General features: G+C 36.2%; 1 protein-coding gene across 6 annotated transcripts in view; it reads right to left on the minus strand.

Annotated features, from left to right (window-relative positions):
* MYH9 (myosin heavy chain 9) overlaps window positions 1-18351 on the minus strand; it is a 103958-nt gene that overhangs the window by 10441 nt on the left and 75166 nt on the right. For all 6 annotated transcript variants that reach the window (XM_039353094.1, XM_039353092.1, XM_039353089.1 and 3 more), the window contains exons 14-30: window positions 17879-18052; window positions 17257-17371; window positions 15031-15224; window positions 14013-14134; window positions 13380-13449; window positions 12017-12177; window positions 11632-11740; window positions 11323-11454; window positions 8086-8292; window positions 7677-7814; window positions 6368-6491; window positions 5511-5682; window positions 4889-5101; window positions 4454-4598; window positions 3665-3871; window positions 2843-2947; window positions 667-819 (exon numbers count right to left, since the gene is read on the minus strand). In XM_039353094.1, the coding sequence (XP_039209028.1) occupies window positions 667-819; window positions 2843-2947; window positions 3665-3871; window positions 4454-4598; window positions 4889-5101; window positions 5511-5682; window positions 6368-6491; window positions 7677-7814; window positions 8086-8292; window positions 11323-11454; window positions 11632-11740; window positions 12017-12177; window positions 13380-13449; window positions 14013-14134; window positions 15031-15224; window positions 17257-17371; window positions 17879-18052 (2541 nt within the window). The remainder of the gene's footprint in view (window positions 1-666; window positions 820-2842; window positions 2948-3664; window positions 3872-4453; window positions 4599-4888; window positions 5102-5510; window positions 5683-6367; window positions 6492-7676; window positions 7815-8085; window positions 8293-11322; window positions 11455-11631; window positions 11741-12016; window positions 12178-13379; window positions 13450-14012; window positions 14135-15030; window positions 15225-17256; window positions 17372-17878; window positions 18053-18351) is intronic.

Below are 18351 nucleotides of genomic sequence, written 5' to 3' on the forward strand. Positions count from 1 at the left end.
TTTTTTGAAATAATGAAGAGACATGACGGCATTTTCATGTAAGATGCAGCAGGATGGGCACAAAATGCCATACAGCTTGCAAAGCTAGAGATCCAGAGTAGCTCTATATAAAACAACAACAACAAAAAAACCCTATTCAAATCACTATTCCATTTCCACCCAGGATATTAATCCAACATTTTACACAATAGAACAAAGTATCTCTGAAAGCCTGATTTGGTTATAATCTGCACATCCAGCAATCCTCAGGGTCATACATTCTTCCTCACACTCCAACCCTAGCAGTATTAAAAAGAAATGGAAAGATTCTATTTCTATATCAGATTAACAGATTATAATTTATTCTTTATCCTGAAAAGCTCATTCCCACTGTTTTACAAAATATTAACATAGTTCCTTTTCTCAAGTTTATAATTTAAACATAGATTAGATAAATGATAAATCCAAACTTTTAAACTATAGTTAAGAACTAGCTCATTAAAAATCATAATTCAGACTGAGCAGACTATTGTATCCAGGCAATTTAGCAAGTGATCATTAATGAAAATCAAGTAACAGCTTTTGAACTGTTCATAGACCTCTTCTACATGTTTGTATCTCTCCGCCTTCAACCTAATTTAATATTATGTCCCTACAGATCCAGTCTATAAAGTTGTTCTAAAGTACCTGGAACTGAAGCGCAGAAATCTGTTTTCCCAGGTTCTTCTTTGCTTCTTCTTCTTCCTCTAGTTGGTCTTTGAAGCTATTCTTCTCATCTTCCATCTGTTTCAGCTTGGTGCTAAGGCTCAGTTTTTGACGGGTTTCCTCCTGAAGCAGTTCCTATAATAATCAATAAACTGAAGAGTCAATCAAAATACCCAAAGATATTAGATCTACAACAAAAAGAAACTTGGGCAATAATTACATTCTGATACTACAGTGAGGCAGAATTTACTCCTGCAGATGAATTATATAACATTGGGTAATTGTGTGATTTAGCCTACCTGTAGACTAGGGCAGTGGTGGCGAACCTATGGCACACGTGCCACAGGTGGCACGCAGAGCCCTCTCGGTGGGCACGTGCGCCATCGCCCCAGTCCTGGGCCTTCAGCTGGGTTTTATAAAACCTTTTTGCTTTAGGCCTCCACCACCATGTGCAAAAAAAAAAAAAAGGTTCAATCAATTTCAACTTCTTGCGGAAAAAAAAATCTCCGCAAAGTTGGAATTGATTGATTGAACTTTTTAGTCTCACCCAGTCTGCCATTACCACTGCAGCCACACCCAGCCAATGGGCCATGCCCAGCCAATGGGCCACACCCACCCAGCACCTGATGATACGTAAGTGGGTTTTGGGTTGCAGTTTGGGCACTCGGTCTCTAAAAGGTTCGCCATCACTGGACTAGGGAATTTGAATACAAATAGTTCAATGGCACTTAGTAAATTCTACAACACAAAACGAACTTGCCAACTCGATTTTTACTTTCAAAAGAGTAAAATAAACTCATTAAGAGTGTATGAAGAAAGCACTGTAGAGTTTCTTGTCATATTAGGGTAAATTGCCAAGTCTTCGAAACAAAGCATAAGACTTTTTTATTTGGGGGGGGGGCGGGAAATCTGATAAACTTGATTAAATCTATTCATACTCAACATATAAGACATTTCTTGTTTAAGAATATATACTGCTTTTTATAAAAAAAAACCCCTCAAAATACTTTATGTGATATACTTCATTATTATAATCAATAGTTGCCTTCGAATTTTAAAAGTCTAAATTAAATGATAAGTAAGATCAAGTATCAATTTATGTCCCGACATCTATATTCAGTACCACTCAGAGGCATATAAATATACAGACACAAAGACAATTATTTTGCAAGTCAAAAATAAAAAAGTGATTAATACAGAATTTAAAAGGTAAACCAACTACAAACCAAAGAAATGTATCTTTTAAATCTGATGTATAAGTCGGTTTCATTATCTTCTAGCACAGTGGTTCTCAACCTGTGGGTCGGGACCCCATTTGGGGTCGAATGACCATTTCACGGGGGTCGCCAAACAAGGCTGTCCGCCATTTTTCCCCCCTTTTCTTTGGCCACGCCCCTGGCACCCAGTGATATATAAGTGGTTGGGGGTCACCACAACATGGGGAACTGTATTATGGGGTCACGGCATTAGAAAGGTTGAGAACCACTGTTCTAGCAGAACTCACTTGGAATGAATTAAATTAGCAGAACTCACTTGAAGTGAGTTAAGTTGCTTTATTTACATTTCACTACTGAATTGATAACTAAGCAAGTTCATTGCACTATTTTAATTCTTAGATGTGTCTGCTATTAGAAATAGCGTGAGTGGTAGAAATCCAAATACTTGTTACATCTGAGCTATGCTTAAACTGGAACACAAAGAGAAGCTGAAGTGGCCATTCTCAGTGCAATTATTTTCTAAAGTTTTTATTGTGGTTACTATCCTTGTCCCCATTCCTCATCCTAAAGGTCAGGCAAGCAAGATTATGCTATTCATATAGTGTTCTCAAAGTACTTTCATTTTACAGCTTAACTAGAAAAGAAATCCCGTTTCTTTCTTAGAATAAAAATTAAGGATTAAGAATGCTGCATTTTGCTTCCAAAGTACAGAACAGAATTTGATATAGAAAAAGTAAAGTTTTTCAGTTTTAAAGATATCCAAAGTTCAATATGAATCATACGATCCTATTACAGAAAGAAAGGGTGATTGAAGCTGGCTATAAAGTGCAATCTGCATTCCCCAGTCAACTAAAAGATCTGTCAGTGGTAAATAGAAAATATAATGGTATTTTAAAATGGTATTTTGTGGTCAATCATGAAAAAAAAATTAGGCAGCTTACCTGTGTATCCTGCAGTTGTGATTCCAACGTAGAGAAATCTTTTGCTAATTTAATAGATTTGCTATCAGACTGATTCAAAAGACCAGTGACGTTGTCTAACTCAACCTAAAAACATTGAAACCATCCATTATCGAAAGGTTTGTCATTTATTACTTGATATCATTTTAATATGGCAGGCGAGATACACATAGCAAGCAGCATATTTATATTAGATGCTTGTTATCCATCTAAATTGCAAACACACTATTTATTTTATTTATTTACAGGACTTATATGGTCACCAATCTCCAAAGACGATTCTAGGCAGCTCACAAGAATCCATTAAAAACATAGTTAAAAACAAAAGTACTCTTTCCCTCAAATGCCAGACCAATCATTCTCACAACTCTACACCCATCCTAGCTTAATACTTGAGAGAAGAGGTAGGTCTTCAAAGCCCACGTGAAGGCTAAAGCATAGGGATCCTCAGATGTCAGGTGGGAGACTATTCCAAAGGACTGGAAGGATGGCTGAGTAGATGTGCCTCCAAGGTCCAATCAGGTAATAGCATTTAAGGGAAAACCCTTAATATCTTAACAAACCTAATAGGAAAGGCAGATACTCTAGAAAAAGGCAGTCCCTCAGGTAACCTGATTCTGTGCCCTGTAAGGCTTTAAAGGTGATAACTACATAAACTCTTGCAAAGCTATTTAGTATATTTGATATAATTTGGAACTAGGGTGAAGCAATAAGTATAGGGGTTTCAACACAGATTTTTTTGTCTTGCATTTGCAAGATAGCTAGATATCAAGAACTCAAAGGGAACTTATATTGAATCCTTACCTGCAACTTGTTAACTCTCTCAGTGAGTTCTGTTCGGACTCTCTCACCCTCTGTGAATTTTACTTGAAGCTCTTGGAGTTGAGTGTCAACCCTCTTCCTTTTGTGCTCAGAGTCTCCTTTGCTCTGCAGAAGTACTTTCACCTCATTGGAGAGTTCAGCACGTTCACTCTCCAGGGACTGTTTTGCCTTTTCAAGATTCACTTTCACCTTTAGAAGACAAGAACATTTTATAGTGAGGCATGACTGCTCTAGAAATCTCAATTTCACTAATTCAAAATGAAATTTTGATGCAGCAGTCAGAAGGCTGATATGGATTTGGACACTACTAGAACAGTGAACTTGTAGGTTTTCAATTCTGGATTAACAAGATTTGTGCTACCATGAACTGAAGCTTCCTGCATGCTCATAATGTCTATACAAATAAAGCAAACTGAAAATATTCTGCAGATTTACGAGTTATAATAAGAAAATAATATTTATATAATACCCAAAATCCCATTCTCTCATAGGTAAAAGAAGACAATCTTTTAGCTTGTTTAATTACCATCCAACCTTAAATCAAGTATCACTCTTCTTTTCAGATATTGAAATGAGTACCCCATTTTGAAAAACATTATGCTACAGCTTCACCTTTAATCTCCACTGCATCATTTCTGAATATAATTGATGTAATGGGCAATATATTCTAAAAAGTACAAACTGCATCGGTGCTGTGCTCAGATACAGGCACTGAAATACAATCTTGGCACTTATCAGGATATTTAAATAATGAAAAGAAAAATTACATACTCGTTTAGTTTGCTCTAGCTGTTCAGCCAGCTCTTCTACCGCCTGGGCATGCTTCTGCCTCATCTCCTGTATCTGAGCCTCATGAGTTTTTGCTTCTTCATCCAGAGTTTTCTTTAGAATAGTCACTTCTTGCTCACGCTTTGACCTATCAGAAAATAACAAAACACCTCTGTTAGACAGAAATTAAGAAAGTTACATTATTTGCATGCCAAAGTTAATAGAGATCAAGACTCAGCACATAAAGAGCTGCCCAGAGTCACTTCTTGGTATATAAATTGGATAGATGGATAGACAGACAGACAGACAGACAAAGAATATCTGAAGAAATTGCACAAAATGGCAAAGGTTTCGATTAGAAAAACTGCAAATCTTAAAACCCAATTGGGGAATCTGTATTTTTTTTAATGTAGTCAAGAAGCAGATTGTTACAATCACCTGAGTTCCTGCTGTGCTGCAGTTGAGTCTAGGGTATCCTCTAGCTCAGTCTTAAGAGCCTCAAGCTCTTCACCCAGATCCCTCTTCTGCTTCTCTGCTTTGTTTCGAAAAGCTCGTTCAGATTCCAAATCCTCCTGCAATTCTGTAATTTGGGATTCAAGTTCACGGATCTTCTTCAGAGCCATGTTCTTCTGAGCAGCCTCCTCTTCCACCCTGCACAGTTAAAGGCACAAACAACATGCTGCATTATTTCATATTTCTATGCAGAGAAGTTATCTACTTCTACACATTTACCTGGAAGAAAATCCTTTTGAAATCACTAGAATTTACTTCTGAATAAACATGTATAGAATTGTATGGTAAAGGAAACTAAGTGCTATTCTAACATGTTATTAGTATGTGAACTTGTTACATCTATAATTGGATACTATTTGAAATGCTTAGTTTTATTTTTCCATACCAGAGAAAGTATCAGTACTGGCTAGTCTGAGAAGGCTAACTATCAGAGTGCTTTAAACTGATGCCAACTGATAAGTCATAAGAGGCCATGACTCTATTTTTTTTTAAATTAGAGGCCTGTTATCCCCATCCCACCTCCAATTAGAAATACAACTAGGCTCACCTAGCCAAAGCTGCTTGAAGCTCCTCTTCTTTTTTTGCCAGCTGCATTTTGAGTTCTGCTATTTGAGCTTGCAGTTCAGCGATTTGATCATGCAGATCTGTGGAGTCTCCCTCTAGTTTTCTGCGAGTCTTTTCCAATTCTTGACGCTGCTTTTCTTCCCGGCGTAATCGTTCTGAAGGAAATAATAGACCTGATGTATCTCGGATTTCCTAATACTATTCAAATACACAAATAGCCAAAGCATAACAACTTACATTTATATTGGCAGAGATGATGGCCTATAGCACAATTCCCAGTTCAGGCTTCCACATTAAAATTAAATTCAAGAATGAGAAATATCACCCTTGGACCTTTTGGCGTTAATTCATTCCTTTCCATAAAAAATCAAGGGTAAAGCAGACATCATCATCTTTATGAAGATGGTGGAAAACCATCACTAACATTCTGAACATTGGAATTATACTCAATTTTGAAAATGCTAACCTTTAAGCCAGTATTATTAATAATTACAGACATCTATATTTTAGAATTACTAGCTGCATCAGAAACCCCAAGATTCAGATACCAGTGTATACATAAGAAGAGAGATAATCCTCCAGGAGGAGAAATTAAACTAGCCCTTCTTCTTTACATTTATTTAGAGCACAGTTTGCCTGAGTGTGTAACCTTCGACCAATCAGCCACTGAATGGTTACATCTGACTGATCAATGTGTCACATACAAATCCTCTATGACTGTGACATTAACTCTTTGAGATTCAGTCTCCAATAAAGATGTAACTGTTTTTGTACAGCAAGTTAGAAATTCTGATGGAGAGAGGCTGAATAAATCCATCCCTTAGAAAGTCTTCCTCCTACCTTCCAATTCTGTTATCATAGCCTCATGTTTGTTCTTGAGTTTAGCTAAACTCTTTGATTTTTCTTCTTCCTCTGTCAGGTTAGTGGTGAACTCTGCAATCCTTTCTTCCAATAATTTCTTTTCCTACAAAACAAAATGTGCATGATAAAAACAAATTCTTCAGGAAATCATGGTGATAAGTGATAAGTTATTTACTAAATGAAACTTTTAAATGAAATTAATTGCATCCAAGCTGTTTCCTAGCAATATACTGAAATGCCTCAATAACTGAAAATCAGAACTATGACATAGTCACCATAATTTTCTGGATCAAGTATGGATTACTTCAAAGGTCAAGGGCATGTATTTTATTTTTAACACATAGCTAATGACATTATACCACTAACATCAATGGGATCAAAAATTTCAGACTATTGGGAAGGTTAAGTGTTGATATGGGTTATGAGGCAAAATAAACACCCAAGGAATTTATTTTACCCTTTCTTTTAGCAAAAATATGGGGGGGGGAATCACATTGCCAAATCTCAGTTGTAATCTAGAGAGGGCAGACTGGAGCTCACAAAATGCAGCTAGGGCAGCATATGGCACACCTAATGATTATTTGGTGCTAAGAGACCTGTATCCAAATAATTATTTTTAAACAAGAAAGTCAACATTTGACCACTCAAACCTCTTTCTGCTGTTACCTAGTTAAAATATTTAGAAACAACTGTACATAGCACAGCATATTTAGTCCAGGATAGAGATCTTCTGCAATTTTTGCTGAAGCTCTATTTCCACAAGAAAGAACTTCCTGCAATTTATTGACTAAAACACCACATAAAAGCATTAAATACACATTAAAATTATTTAAAATTAAATGTAAAATTATCTAAACAAATAGAGGTTGCATAAAAGCAATCAAAATTCAAGCAATCTTTCAAAGTACTTTATTTGCCATGACTGTTTTTGAATAATTGCTTGTACTTTTGAAAAGTGTCAAAGAACAAATATAAAATGTATCATGAATTTACTTTTCCCTGAAAGGAAGATCAACATTCATCAGTCATGGGGGATATCAGAATATCTGTTCAAAATGTTAATTTCAGAAATTACAGGCATTTAAGACCCTTCCCAAATACCAAATGGATTAGGAATATTAATTGTTCTGTACAAAGTTATCTATATTAATAACCTCCAGAAAGTGATATTTATTTATACGCTACCAGGAGTTGGCAAAGGAAAGTAGACGTAACATAAATTCTCACATTCATGCTGAAAATGATATGGTATGCTTTATCTCTTTTGCCATTTCACCATATGATTTACCTTGGCCAATTTGCAGTTCTGATCATCAAAGACTATCAAGTCTTCCTCCAGTTTCTTTAGTTTTGCTTCAGTGGTAACTTTTTCCAGCTGTAGTTTTTGCCTAGCACTTTCTTCTTCTTCCAGTTGCTCTTCCAGCTCCTGCACAAATAAGGAAAAATATGGCATAAAGTATCCAGGCCAGCCTTAGATTCTGTTATCCCTTTCTAAGAATTATAAGCCAATCTTTTATTCAATAGCTAGGATGTCTGAATAGAAATAACAAAACCAATAATGGACGCATGACTTATAGAACCCACTTTTGTCCATCACCCAAATTTTGCCCTCTTTGTTATACTTTCTTCTTTCACCTCCATGACTACATCAACCATTAGTTATTGTACTATGTCAACACTCCTGTTCTGTACATTACCTGAATGTTTTGCTGCATCTTCTTTTTCTCAGTTTGTAGATGCTGGCACCTTTCCTCCTCTTCCTCCACTCTAGCTTCCAAGTCATGGCATATCTCCTCCAGCTCTTGTTTTTTAGCGGTCAAGCGGGCTCTGATCTCCTCTGCCTCAGCACAGAGCTCTATCTCTGCTTGTAACTGCTCTTGTAACTGCATTTTCTCTGTCATGAGCTAAATGAGAAAGCCACAAACCAAATAATTTATAATTTTGCTAAATAGCAGATTTTATTCATACCACAGATGGGTGATTCAATATGTTTATTATCCATGTCATTAGCGTAGCAGTGTAAATTCAAGTATTTCCATTCCTATGTTAATAGATTTTTAAAAATCGGAAGCAAAAACTTTTAAAATAACCTAACAGAAAAAGTAGCATCTTATTTCTTGGTTTATTTCACTGGCCTACTCAATTTTCTTTAATAATTTTATGTTTTATATGTTATTCACGTGCAGTGAATAGCCATTTGTCAGAAATGGTATAGGGTTTCCTGCCTGAGCAGGGGGTTGGACTAGATGACCTCCAAGGTCCCTTCCAACTTTATTATTATTATTATTATTATTATTATTATCGATCAACGCACAGTCAGCCAGATATTCAGACTGGATTTGGCATTTTGTCTACCTATCGAGTCCTTACCCAGGACCTGGGATAGGCAGATGTGGATGTTTGATGGTATTACAGATATCGTCGCAGGATGGAAGCAGTTCCTAATAAGGCTGCCTTTTGCAATTGACTAATAGCGAATTTGTCAATGCCAATGGTGTTCAAGTGGTGCTCCAGTTGTTTTGGAATTGCATCCAAGGAGCCTATGACTATTGGTACTACCCTTGCTTGCTTTTGCCACAGTCTTTCTATTTCTATTTGTAGTCTTTGTATTTTGTTATCTTCTCCAGTTCTTTCTCGTCTATTCTGCTGTCTCCAGGCACTGCCACATCCACTATCCAGACTTTTTTGTCTTTCTTATCGACAATTGTTAAGTCTGGGGTGTTATGTTGCAGGTGCTTGTCTGTTTGAATTCTGAAGTCCCAGAGCAGTTTTATTTTATCATTTTCTATGACTTTCTCTATTTTATGATCCCACCAGTTTTTGCTTACAGGCAAATGATATTTTTTGCAGATCTTCCAATGCACCATTGTTGCTACTTTGTCATGCCGCTGCTTGTAATCAGTTTGTGCAATCTTCTTGCAACAGCTTACAAGTGGTCCACTGTTTCTTCAGCTTCTTTGCATAGGCGGCACTTACTGTCTGTTGCTGTCTTCTCAATTTTGACTTTGTATGCATTTGTCCTTAAGGCTTGTTCTTGTGCAGCCAGAATTAGTCCCTCGGTCTCTTTCTTCAATTTTCCTGCTCTTAGCCATTGCCAGGTTTTATTGTTATCTGCTTTCTCAGCTATTTTTTTCATGTATCGGCCATGTAGTGCTTTGTCTTCCCATGCCTCTATTCTGTTCTTCATTTGGTCTTTCTTGTAGGCCAGTTTGGTCTCTCCAGTAGTTAGTAAGCCTTCCTGATATACTATTTTCAGTGCATCTTCATCATTGTTCTTCAGATATTCTTTCAAAGCCATTTTTTCTTCTTCAACCATCTGATGTACTTGTAGCATTCCACGCCCACCTATTTGCCTTGGTAGATAAAGTCTATCAATGTCACTGCGTGGATGAAGGGCATGATTCATTGTCATTATTTTTCTGGTCTGCCTATCCATTGCTTTAGTTCTGCTTGAGTCCAGTCCACTATTCCAGCTGTGTACCTAATGACTGGGATTGCCCAGGTGTTGATTGCCTTTATGGTATTTCCTCCATTGAGTTTGGATTTTAAGATCTTCTCACTCTCTTGATGTATTCACCTCTAATCTTTTTCTTGACTTCAGTGTGCTTGATGTTGTCAGCTTGAAGGATACCCAAGTATTTGTAGTACTCTTCCTCATCCATACTCTTAATGTTATTTTCGTGGGGCATCTTGATTCCTTCAGTTTTCATTATTTTTCCTTGTTTGATAGTAAGTGTGGCACATTTGTCCAAGCAAACTCCATTACAATATCTTGGCTATATATACGGACAGTGTTGAGCAGCGATTCTATTTCAGATGATGTTTTTCCATACAGCTTCAGATCATCCATATAAAGGAGGTGGGATAGTCTGGCAGATGTTTTTGATGTTTGATAGCCATGTCCTGAGTTATTCAGTATTGTTGACAGAGGAAATAGTGCAATAACAAATAATAATGGTGATAATGAATCTCCTTGAAATATTCCTCTCTTGATATTAACCTCTCCCAGCCTCTCACCATTGATCTGCAACTGTGTCTTCCATTGTGCCATCGATCTTTGCATAAATTTTCTGATGTTTCTACTGACTCCTGTTATTTCTAGGCACTTTATTATCCAATCATGTGGCAGAGAGTCAAATGCCTTTTTGTATTATTATTATTATTATTATTATTATTATTATTATTTTACATTGACCCATATCAGCAGCTATTCTAAGCTTCCATTACTTCCTAGAAACAATTTTGTCTTCTATTTTAATATGATCCTTGAAACCAAACTTTAAACGCTCTGTAGCTGCACAATACTATCTGCAATTGAATTCCTATATGTGCTGTTTCTTAATGCTAACTCCTTAGTCTGTCAGTCACACATTTCTCCCTGCTAGGAGAGGTACAGAATAGATTAAGGTGAACACCAACTGACATTTAAAAGCACTCCACAGGAGAAGTGCTTTATACAATGGCAAACTAATAATCTGTCTGCCCTGCATGAATCAGGTATAGACTGTTCCAAGAAACACCTGAACCTCTATTATTGTATATAGAAGTCTATATTAGGGAAACATATGCATACAACTTTATAAAGTATTAGATATATATATATATCAGAGAAGGGAGGGCAAGTGGGAAAATGGTACCACTCCATTCCAAACGATAGTCCATCCTATGAAGAAATTTACTTCCCTACTTCACATATCATTTAAATGCAAATAAAAGAAATATGTATTTTACATGATGCTGCATCTATAATGAAAAGTATTCTGTGATCATTACCAAACTTTAAAAAAAAAAACAGCAGCAGCCATCCATTTGTGACTATTCAATCATTAATGTGAAACGTATGTTTATAAAATGCTACCCAAAGTCAGTTACAGTACTTTAAAAATATGAACAAGTAACAAAGAGGTACATCAGAAGGCTAGCCACTTATTCACCTGTGTATGGAGAGTTTCCATTTCAGTCAATCTGTTTTCGGCAGCCACCTGCTTTTCCTTCACCTTCATCAATTCTTCATCCTTGGCCAGCATTTCTTCTTCTTGCCTACTCACTTGCAACAATGGCTTTACCTGCAGAGAGACAATTTCCGGAGTAAGCTATTTCACAGTTACAGATTTATCACTGGAGGAGTATTTGACCTAATCTGTACAAAGCTTAAACACTGCACAGAGTAACTAGTGAAGAACAGATGCCTATCTAACACTGTGGCTGACCTTCCTATTACAGAAGTTTCTTCCAAGTCATACCTTTGTAAACAATCGCCACCACTGCCAGTTGCGAAGCTTTAAATAGGCAGCACAGTTCCTCTGCAGCACCTTCATTGCTGTTAATTGTTGCTGGCGCTTGGCAAAAGCTCTGAAATGGGGAAAAAAAGTGACCTCAGAATCTTTCATGCTTATTAATTAATAGAGATGTCATACCATTACACTTTTCCTTCCTCATCCTTGTGTTTAATTCTCAATCTTTTCCTCTGCTCATATATATATATATATATATATATGAACAGATTCCATTTACCTACCTTAAAAGATCTTGTTTGCAATTTTCAAAGATGCCTAAATTCAGAATACCAGTGATTTGTTGCCATTGTTGACATTAATGAGAAAAGATTGCACATTACTGTATACGTACTTTCTAGCTAAGTAGCCTCTACAGCATGCCTGGAACCCAATAATGACATCGGTGATCTTTAAGTCTCTTTCTTCTTCAAGGTGAGCAAGGACACCTGCTCGGAAAAACACTTTGCTCTGTCCAATCCGATAAAGATTTGGGTCTAGCTCTAAGGCTTTGATCTAAAATGAAAGAGAAGAATGTAAGTTGTCAATATTGAAATATGTATTCATTTATTATTTCTTCAAACTCAGTCTTTAAACAAGCTAAGGGGACTTTGCACAAGACTCTCAAATATTCAAATATACAGTCAAATACTCAGCAATCTTCAATTAATTAGCAGAGAACTTTGCTAACTGAGGCAAATTCCTTAAAAACGAGTTTTAGCACATATAATTTTCTGTTCTGAAACTGTCAACAAGTAGAACATATATCTTAAAATAGCTGTTTTTTTAGAAAAACTAATTTTAGAAATGAACCATGAGCAATAATGACTCTGCTTATCGTTCCTCATGCCCTCTCATTTGGACAACTCCAACACATTCTAATGGGGCTGTCCTTAAGAAGCATTTGGAAACCGCACAAGCTGTAAATGGTGCAGACTATTCAGCATATAACATCATTGTTCCAAGAGCTGCATTGCTGCCAGTGTTTTTCTGGATGCTGGTGGTCACTTTTAAAGCCTTCATGGCTTGGGACCAGACTACATGAGGGACTGTCTTATTCCAACTGATTCTAGCCATATAATCTGGTCTGGCAGGATGGGCATGCTTCAGGTCCCATCAATCAAGGACTGTCAGCTGATGGAGACTAGGTGATGCCTTTGCCCCTGCCTTGTGGAACATTCTCTTTCTTACAGATAAGAATGTCTCTAACTCTGTTGGTCGTTCAAAATCTGGCTATTGAGTAATGGCCTGGGCTCCTTAGTGTGTGAAGGGGTCTATTTCCTGGTTATATTGACATTGACTGATTATAATATTTCCTGACTACTATATGTATTTAATTCCTTGTTTGTATTGTGTTTTAACTCTTCTATTTTAATGATTGTTTGCCGCTCAGAGTTACTGGTTTGAGATTGATGGCTACACAAATTGAATGACTGAATGAATGAATGAATGACTGACTGACTGAATGAATGAATGAAACCATTAACTGGGATTAATTCAATATAAAATATTACATACATTTTCCACAAGCTGGGGCCCTCCAGATTACTTTAATGGTCATGTACTTAGGAAGTTTTATTTTCTCTGGAACACATCAGTTGGGAGGACTGATTTAGAAGTTTTAAACATTCAAGTTTCAGAGTATGCCAGATAATGAAGGACTGAATTTAGGTTCTCCGGTATACTTCTTTCAACTTAATTTCAAACAGGAGACTTACCATTAGCACACAAGCTTGTTTTCCATCCATGAAACCTTTAGGAATGGCATTTGGAGTCAAGATCTCATATCTAAAAGGAAAAATAATATAGTTCTGTCATTGTATTCAGGGCATGAAACATAAATTAGGATAGCAAGACTTTTTTCCAATGGAATTCTGAAAAAAGACCCAATTTTTAATTACAAAAAAAAATGAAGCAATCTTGTTTGTTGTTTTATCAAAAACATGTCATAAATGATATATTACAGATTTTGGAATTATATTAGCACAAAAAAGAGATGTTAGTAGGATTTTCCTGTAGGTATGATCCTCCTTATACATTCCCCACCAATGGGCACTCAGTATTCACATATCTCTAACACTATTAAATGCTGAACAGAGATTCTATATTATTATAGAATGAACAACAAACTATTATTTAATGCAGTAGCCAAGGCATAGTTTCATTTAAGACAGGGGTGTCAAACTGCCGGGCCATGGGGTGGATACGTCATCCAAAGGCCGCGACCATCTCATTGCCAGCAATGGCAAAACCGTCCCGATACGTTGCGCGAAGTCATGTGACGTCGCGAGTTTCACATGTCTGATCTAAGAAATGACACCATACAATCTGAAACTATAATTCAGTTTTACCTTTGTCGGAACTCCTGGAAGACAACTCTGTTAGGGAAACCTTGCCGGCAGATACGTATCCCTTCCAGGACTCCATTGCAACGAAGCTGATCCAAAACCAAGTGTGGATCCAGTTTTCCAGCCTGTGAAAAGACACATATTAACAGAATCTCTGTATATCATATGGTTACCAAGATACTGCAGCCAAGTATCTATACTGCATGTTCCATTTTATATCTCTGACTAAAATCATACTAAAACATCAAAAGCAGATTACTGCAATATGTATTAAAATGGGCCTCCTTGAGGAATGAGATGGAATATATGACTTTGAGATAGTTTCAATAAATTTACTTTCAGACCCAAATTAATGTGCTTTTCTCAGTTGTGATCTGTTTTCTATTAACTGTTTCATCACATACTGAAAAAGTCAAACATCCCTCTCTCCCCCCACACCCCCCAAAATCCCCCACCTCCACACCTGTGCCCATCTGGGGGGTTCAGCAGGCACGAACAAAAAGCTGAGTTTCTTCAGTTGTGACTTTTTAGTTAGCAAACTACTTCTCTAAGTTCCAATATCAACTGCCTTCTGCTGAATGAAGAAAACATGTCTCTTTTGGACATTGTTTTATAAAAAAGAACATGTATTTCAGCAACTAAAAATGTATGGAAAATATTACTTCTTGCTCTTGCTACCAAGTTTTTTCTTGCTCTCTTGATTTATAATTCTGTTCCTCAGCTTCATAAATTTTATGTGCATATGTATATGCCATTATCTACTGTCATACAAAACTTTACAAGGCTATATTCAAGTAAACAGAGATCTTGTCTGATATGTATATTCACTGTTTCACAAAGAAATACTTTTGACATTTAGTATTCCTTCTAGAAATTTTTGGAATGGCAACTACGTTCAAAACAGAAACACAATTATAAATATGTCAAAAAGAATACCAATATTTATAGTCCTCATTAAATCCCTTCTAAGGTTCATATATGATCTAATGCTACTTCTAGTGTTTAAAATGTTGAATTTTACCTTCTTTTCATGATTAGGGATGATGCAACGGACAAAGTTGGGGTTGGTGTTCCTCAGAGTAGCCATCAGTTTGGCTAGTTGTTCTTTATACAATTGTCCTACTGTTCGGAACATGCCTTTCCTGGTTTTAAAGGCTCCAGGTAATGCTGAATCTGAGATGCCAACCACTTGATCCAGTCCAACTATGCGGTCAACTGTAGGAAATACACAGGACTATTAGATTGTTCTCCCTAATTTTCATGATTGAATACATAACTTAACAAGGATTCAGAAAGTATTTGCTTCATCTCTTTATAGATATAGAACTCTTGATTCATAATTTATATTGGAATAACAACAACAGAAAGCAAACAGTCACTAACAAGTATAGGTTGGATCCATCTCATGCCTGACAGATCCAGCTGACAGGTTAAACTGCAATATTAGGTCAAGGAATAAAACAGAATTTGAGACAACAGGGTTTACTTTAGTTAAAATATTTTTACCATGATTGCTTTAACAAGATGCCAACAATGAGTAAAATAAACTTTGCCTTTCAAGGTTAAAGGTTTTTTTTCATGCAAACCATTTGAAGTAATGGTATCAAGTAATTCAAAATTATGACAAACAGTCAAACATACGCTTATCACTGGGGAATAAGTCCATATACTCAAACAGGTTGAAAAAAATGTCAAAAACAATATGTTTAAATTTCTTCTGTAGCACAAAACAACTTATATCACTACAATAATTGTTTAATATGTAGAATTTATGAAACTGTAGCCAAACATTCCAGGTGGTATGGAGAATATATTTTAGCTGATGTATGCATAAAGTATTTCAATACTATATATAATGCCCTTGTATTAAGACCAAACCTGTTCATTTATTTATTTATTTTTCTTGCTGGCAATGTACTAGGATGCTACGATGATTACAAGAATATATCATGCACTGACTGCTTTAGTAGGAAAAAAAGTAGTTTTAATAGAATTAGTCAGTATGATAGGCATCATAGCAGACTGAATCTTTTGGAATTGGACAGATTAAAAAAATGGAACTAATCAAATCACTGATGGATGATAGCAACCAAGGCAACTCTTCTGTTCTCAATCATATGAGAAAACTTATTAAAATCTATAATAATACCTGAAGGAAGCCTTTAAGTTGCCAATAGTGAATTGAGGAAATGATAAGAAGCATGATTCATATGGCTTGATTATAAAATTAAGATATTACTTTTTTCTCTTAAAAGTAGCTATTCAATTGACTCAAGAGGAAGAAAGTTTTCAAAACTGATTTAAAATAATGATAATTGTACTATCATTCAGATCTGGCCAAAATACTCTTTGGAAGAATTGATGTCCAAGTAACTAGTTGGAGACAGAAAATATTTAAGTTTTCAAAAAAGAAATTTATCAAAGATGATCAGCTATATTCTTTTGACCAGTAACAGTTCTTAGTAGCCATTAATGGATTTCATGGGTTCTTTATGAATGATCAGATTGGAGCACGTATGGTTGCCAGTCTTAATGGTGTCACTGACCTCATAATCAGTGTTTAATTATTTCAAATCAGAAACAGCTTCCATTAGCTAGAGATTTAAGATATTATCCATATATTCCTTTGTTCTATCTGCAAGATCACAACTTGCTTAAAAATCCATTTTTTCAATGTTCAAGAGGAAGCTACTAGCAAAAAGCAGAGGAACTGAATGAGACAGACAAGCAGAAACAGGAAAAATAGGAAGATTTAATGGAAGCATTTCTTGCATGGTTCTAGAAGGAATCACACACAACACAATAGCTGGATTGCTCAGTCACCTGGTTCTAGATGAAGAATAGGAAAATGTTGATAGAAATAGGCTCTCTGAACGTTCTGTATCTCTGCAACAGAGACGTCAAAGAAAAACCCAAGAAAAGAGACAGTAATAGTAAGATTTAAAGCAAGAAATATTCTAGAGAGCAAGATATCTATGAACGCTGGAATAAAATGTCTTGTAGACTTTTGATCCCAAATTTGTATGGGATGTTGTGAGGGACATATTCTTGAATGTTATTCTGCTGCCTGATGGACTGGAAAAGGGACAAACTTATTTCAGTAACAGGAGAAATACTATATTATCAAACATTTTAAGAGAAATGAAAATGGCAACTGTCAATTTTAAGAGAAGGTTGTTCAAAGTCATGCTTCAAAACAAAGGACAACACTTTTAAAGAAAACAAGGAAAGCAATATGATTACATACCATCTTTCCATAAGTCAGATACAAACTTATCAGAGGATTGGTGTAGCAAAGTAGCAACATTATCATTGAGAGGGTCCATGTTCTTCATCAGCCACTCATCAGCTTTGTAATCAACCTAGACAAGACATTTGTTGCCGTATTAAATACACATTGTCAAATTGCCTCAGTAATGTATAAAGAGACAAGGTTTTAAATCTCTGTTTTGAGATTAAACACTGATCTAAATCCACTGCATAAACAATGAAGTCTATGTGAATTACCTAAAATCCCTTAAAAATGCTGGGAACATCAAGTTAATAATTAATGGCCAAAGGCCCGGAATCCATAAAAGTCATGATTCACCCAGCTTTCTGCTATTCCAAATGTAGGCTCACAACATGTTTTAGCCATTACCCTGAGAAAATAAGGTCTCATGACTTGTTTCATGGCAGGATTTTATATTAGTGTTCTACCGCAAAAATTTGTGGTCAATGTGCTTCTTATTACCTTGTGGGATAAGTGCTTATGCAACCTCTACCACTATTGAAGAAATCTCCCCTCCTCAAAAATATCAATCAGCCTAGATTACTGTAACTGAAATTTTAGAAGCATTTTAATCTCTCTTTACACCAAGAGTACTTACTCTGCCAGCATAGTGTATAATGGAGAAGTCAGCTTTATCTTTCAGCTGTTTTGGTTTCTGGAATTTAGGATGAGAGCCTTGCTCCTGCATCACCTTCTCCACAAAGCTTTTGTCTGTAGCCTTTGGAAACCAGCACTCTTCATCCAACAGGGCCAAAATGCCGGGAGGACCAGCCTAATTTTTTTTTAAAAAAACCTGTTAATAAACATTGCTGCCAAGATTTCACATTTCAGGAGAAAAGGCACAAATACTATTTTCATGTGTAGTTAGGTTGGCTTCCTGTATAGGTCAGAACTGTTTTTCAGCACTTCTTTCCCCAAACCTTGCCTTAATTTTTCATGTTTTCCCACCTAAGGTGTTTTACAATTAAAAGAACTGAATTCTACAATCTTAACATTTATTCTCCATCCCACCCTTACACTATTTAACATACACAACAAGAGCTGGGTCTCCTTTAGTGCTCTGGTTACCCT

The sequence above is a fragment of the Crotalus tigris genome, unplaced genomic scaffold (assembly GCF_016545835.1).
Source record: "Crotalus tigris isolate CLP2741 ecotype Arizona unplaced genomic scaffold, ASM1654583v1 scf7180000018491.14276545383:2951260, whole genome shotgun sequence".
Lineage (NCBI taxonomy): Eukaryota > Metazoa > Chordata > Lepidosauria > Squamata > Viperidae > Crotalus > Crotalus tigris.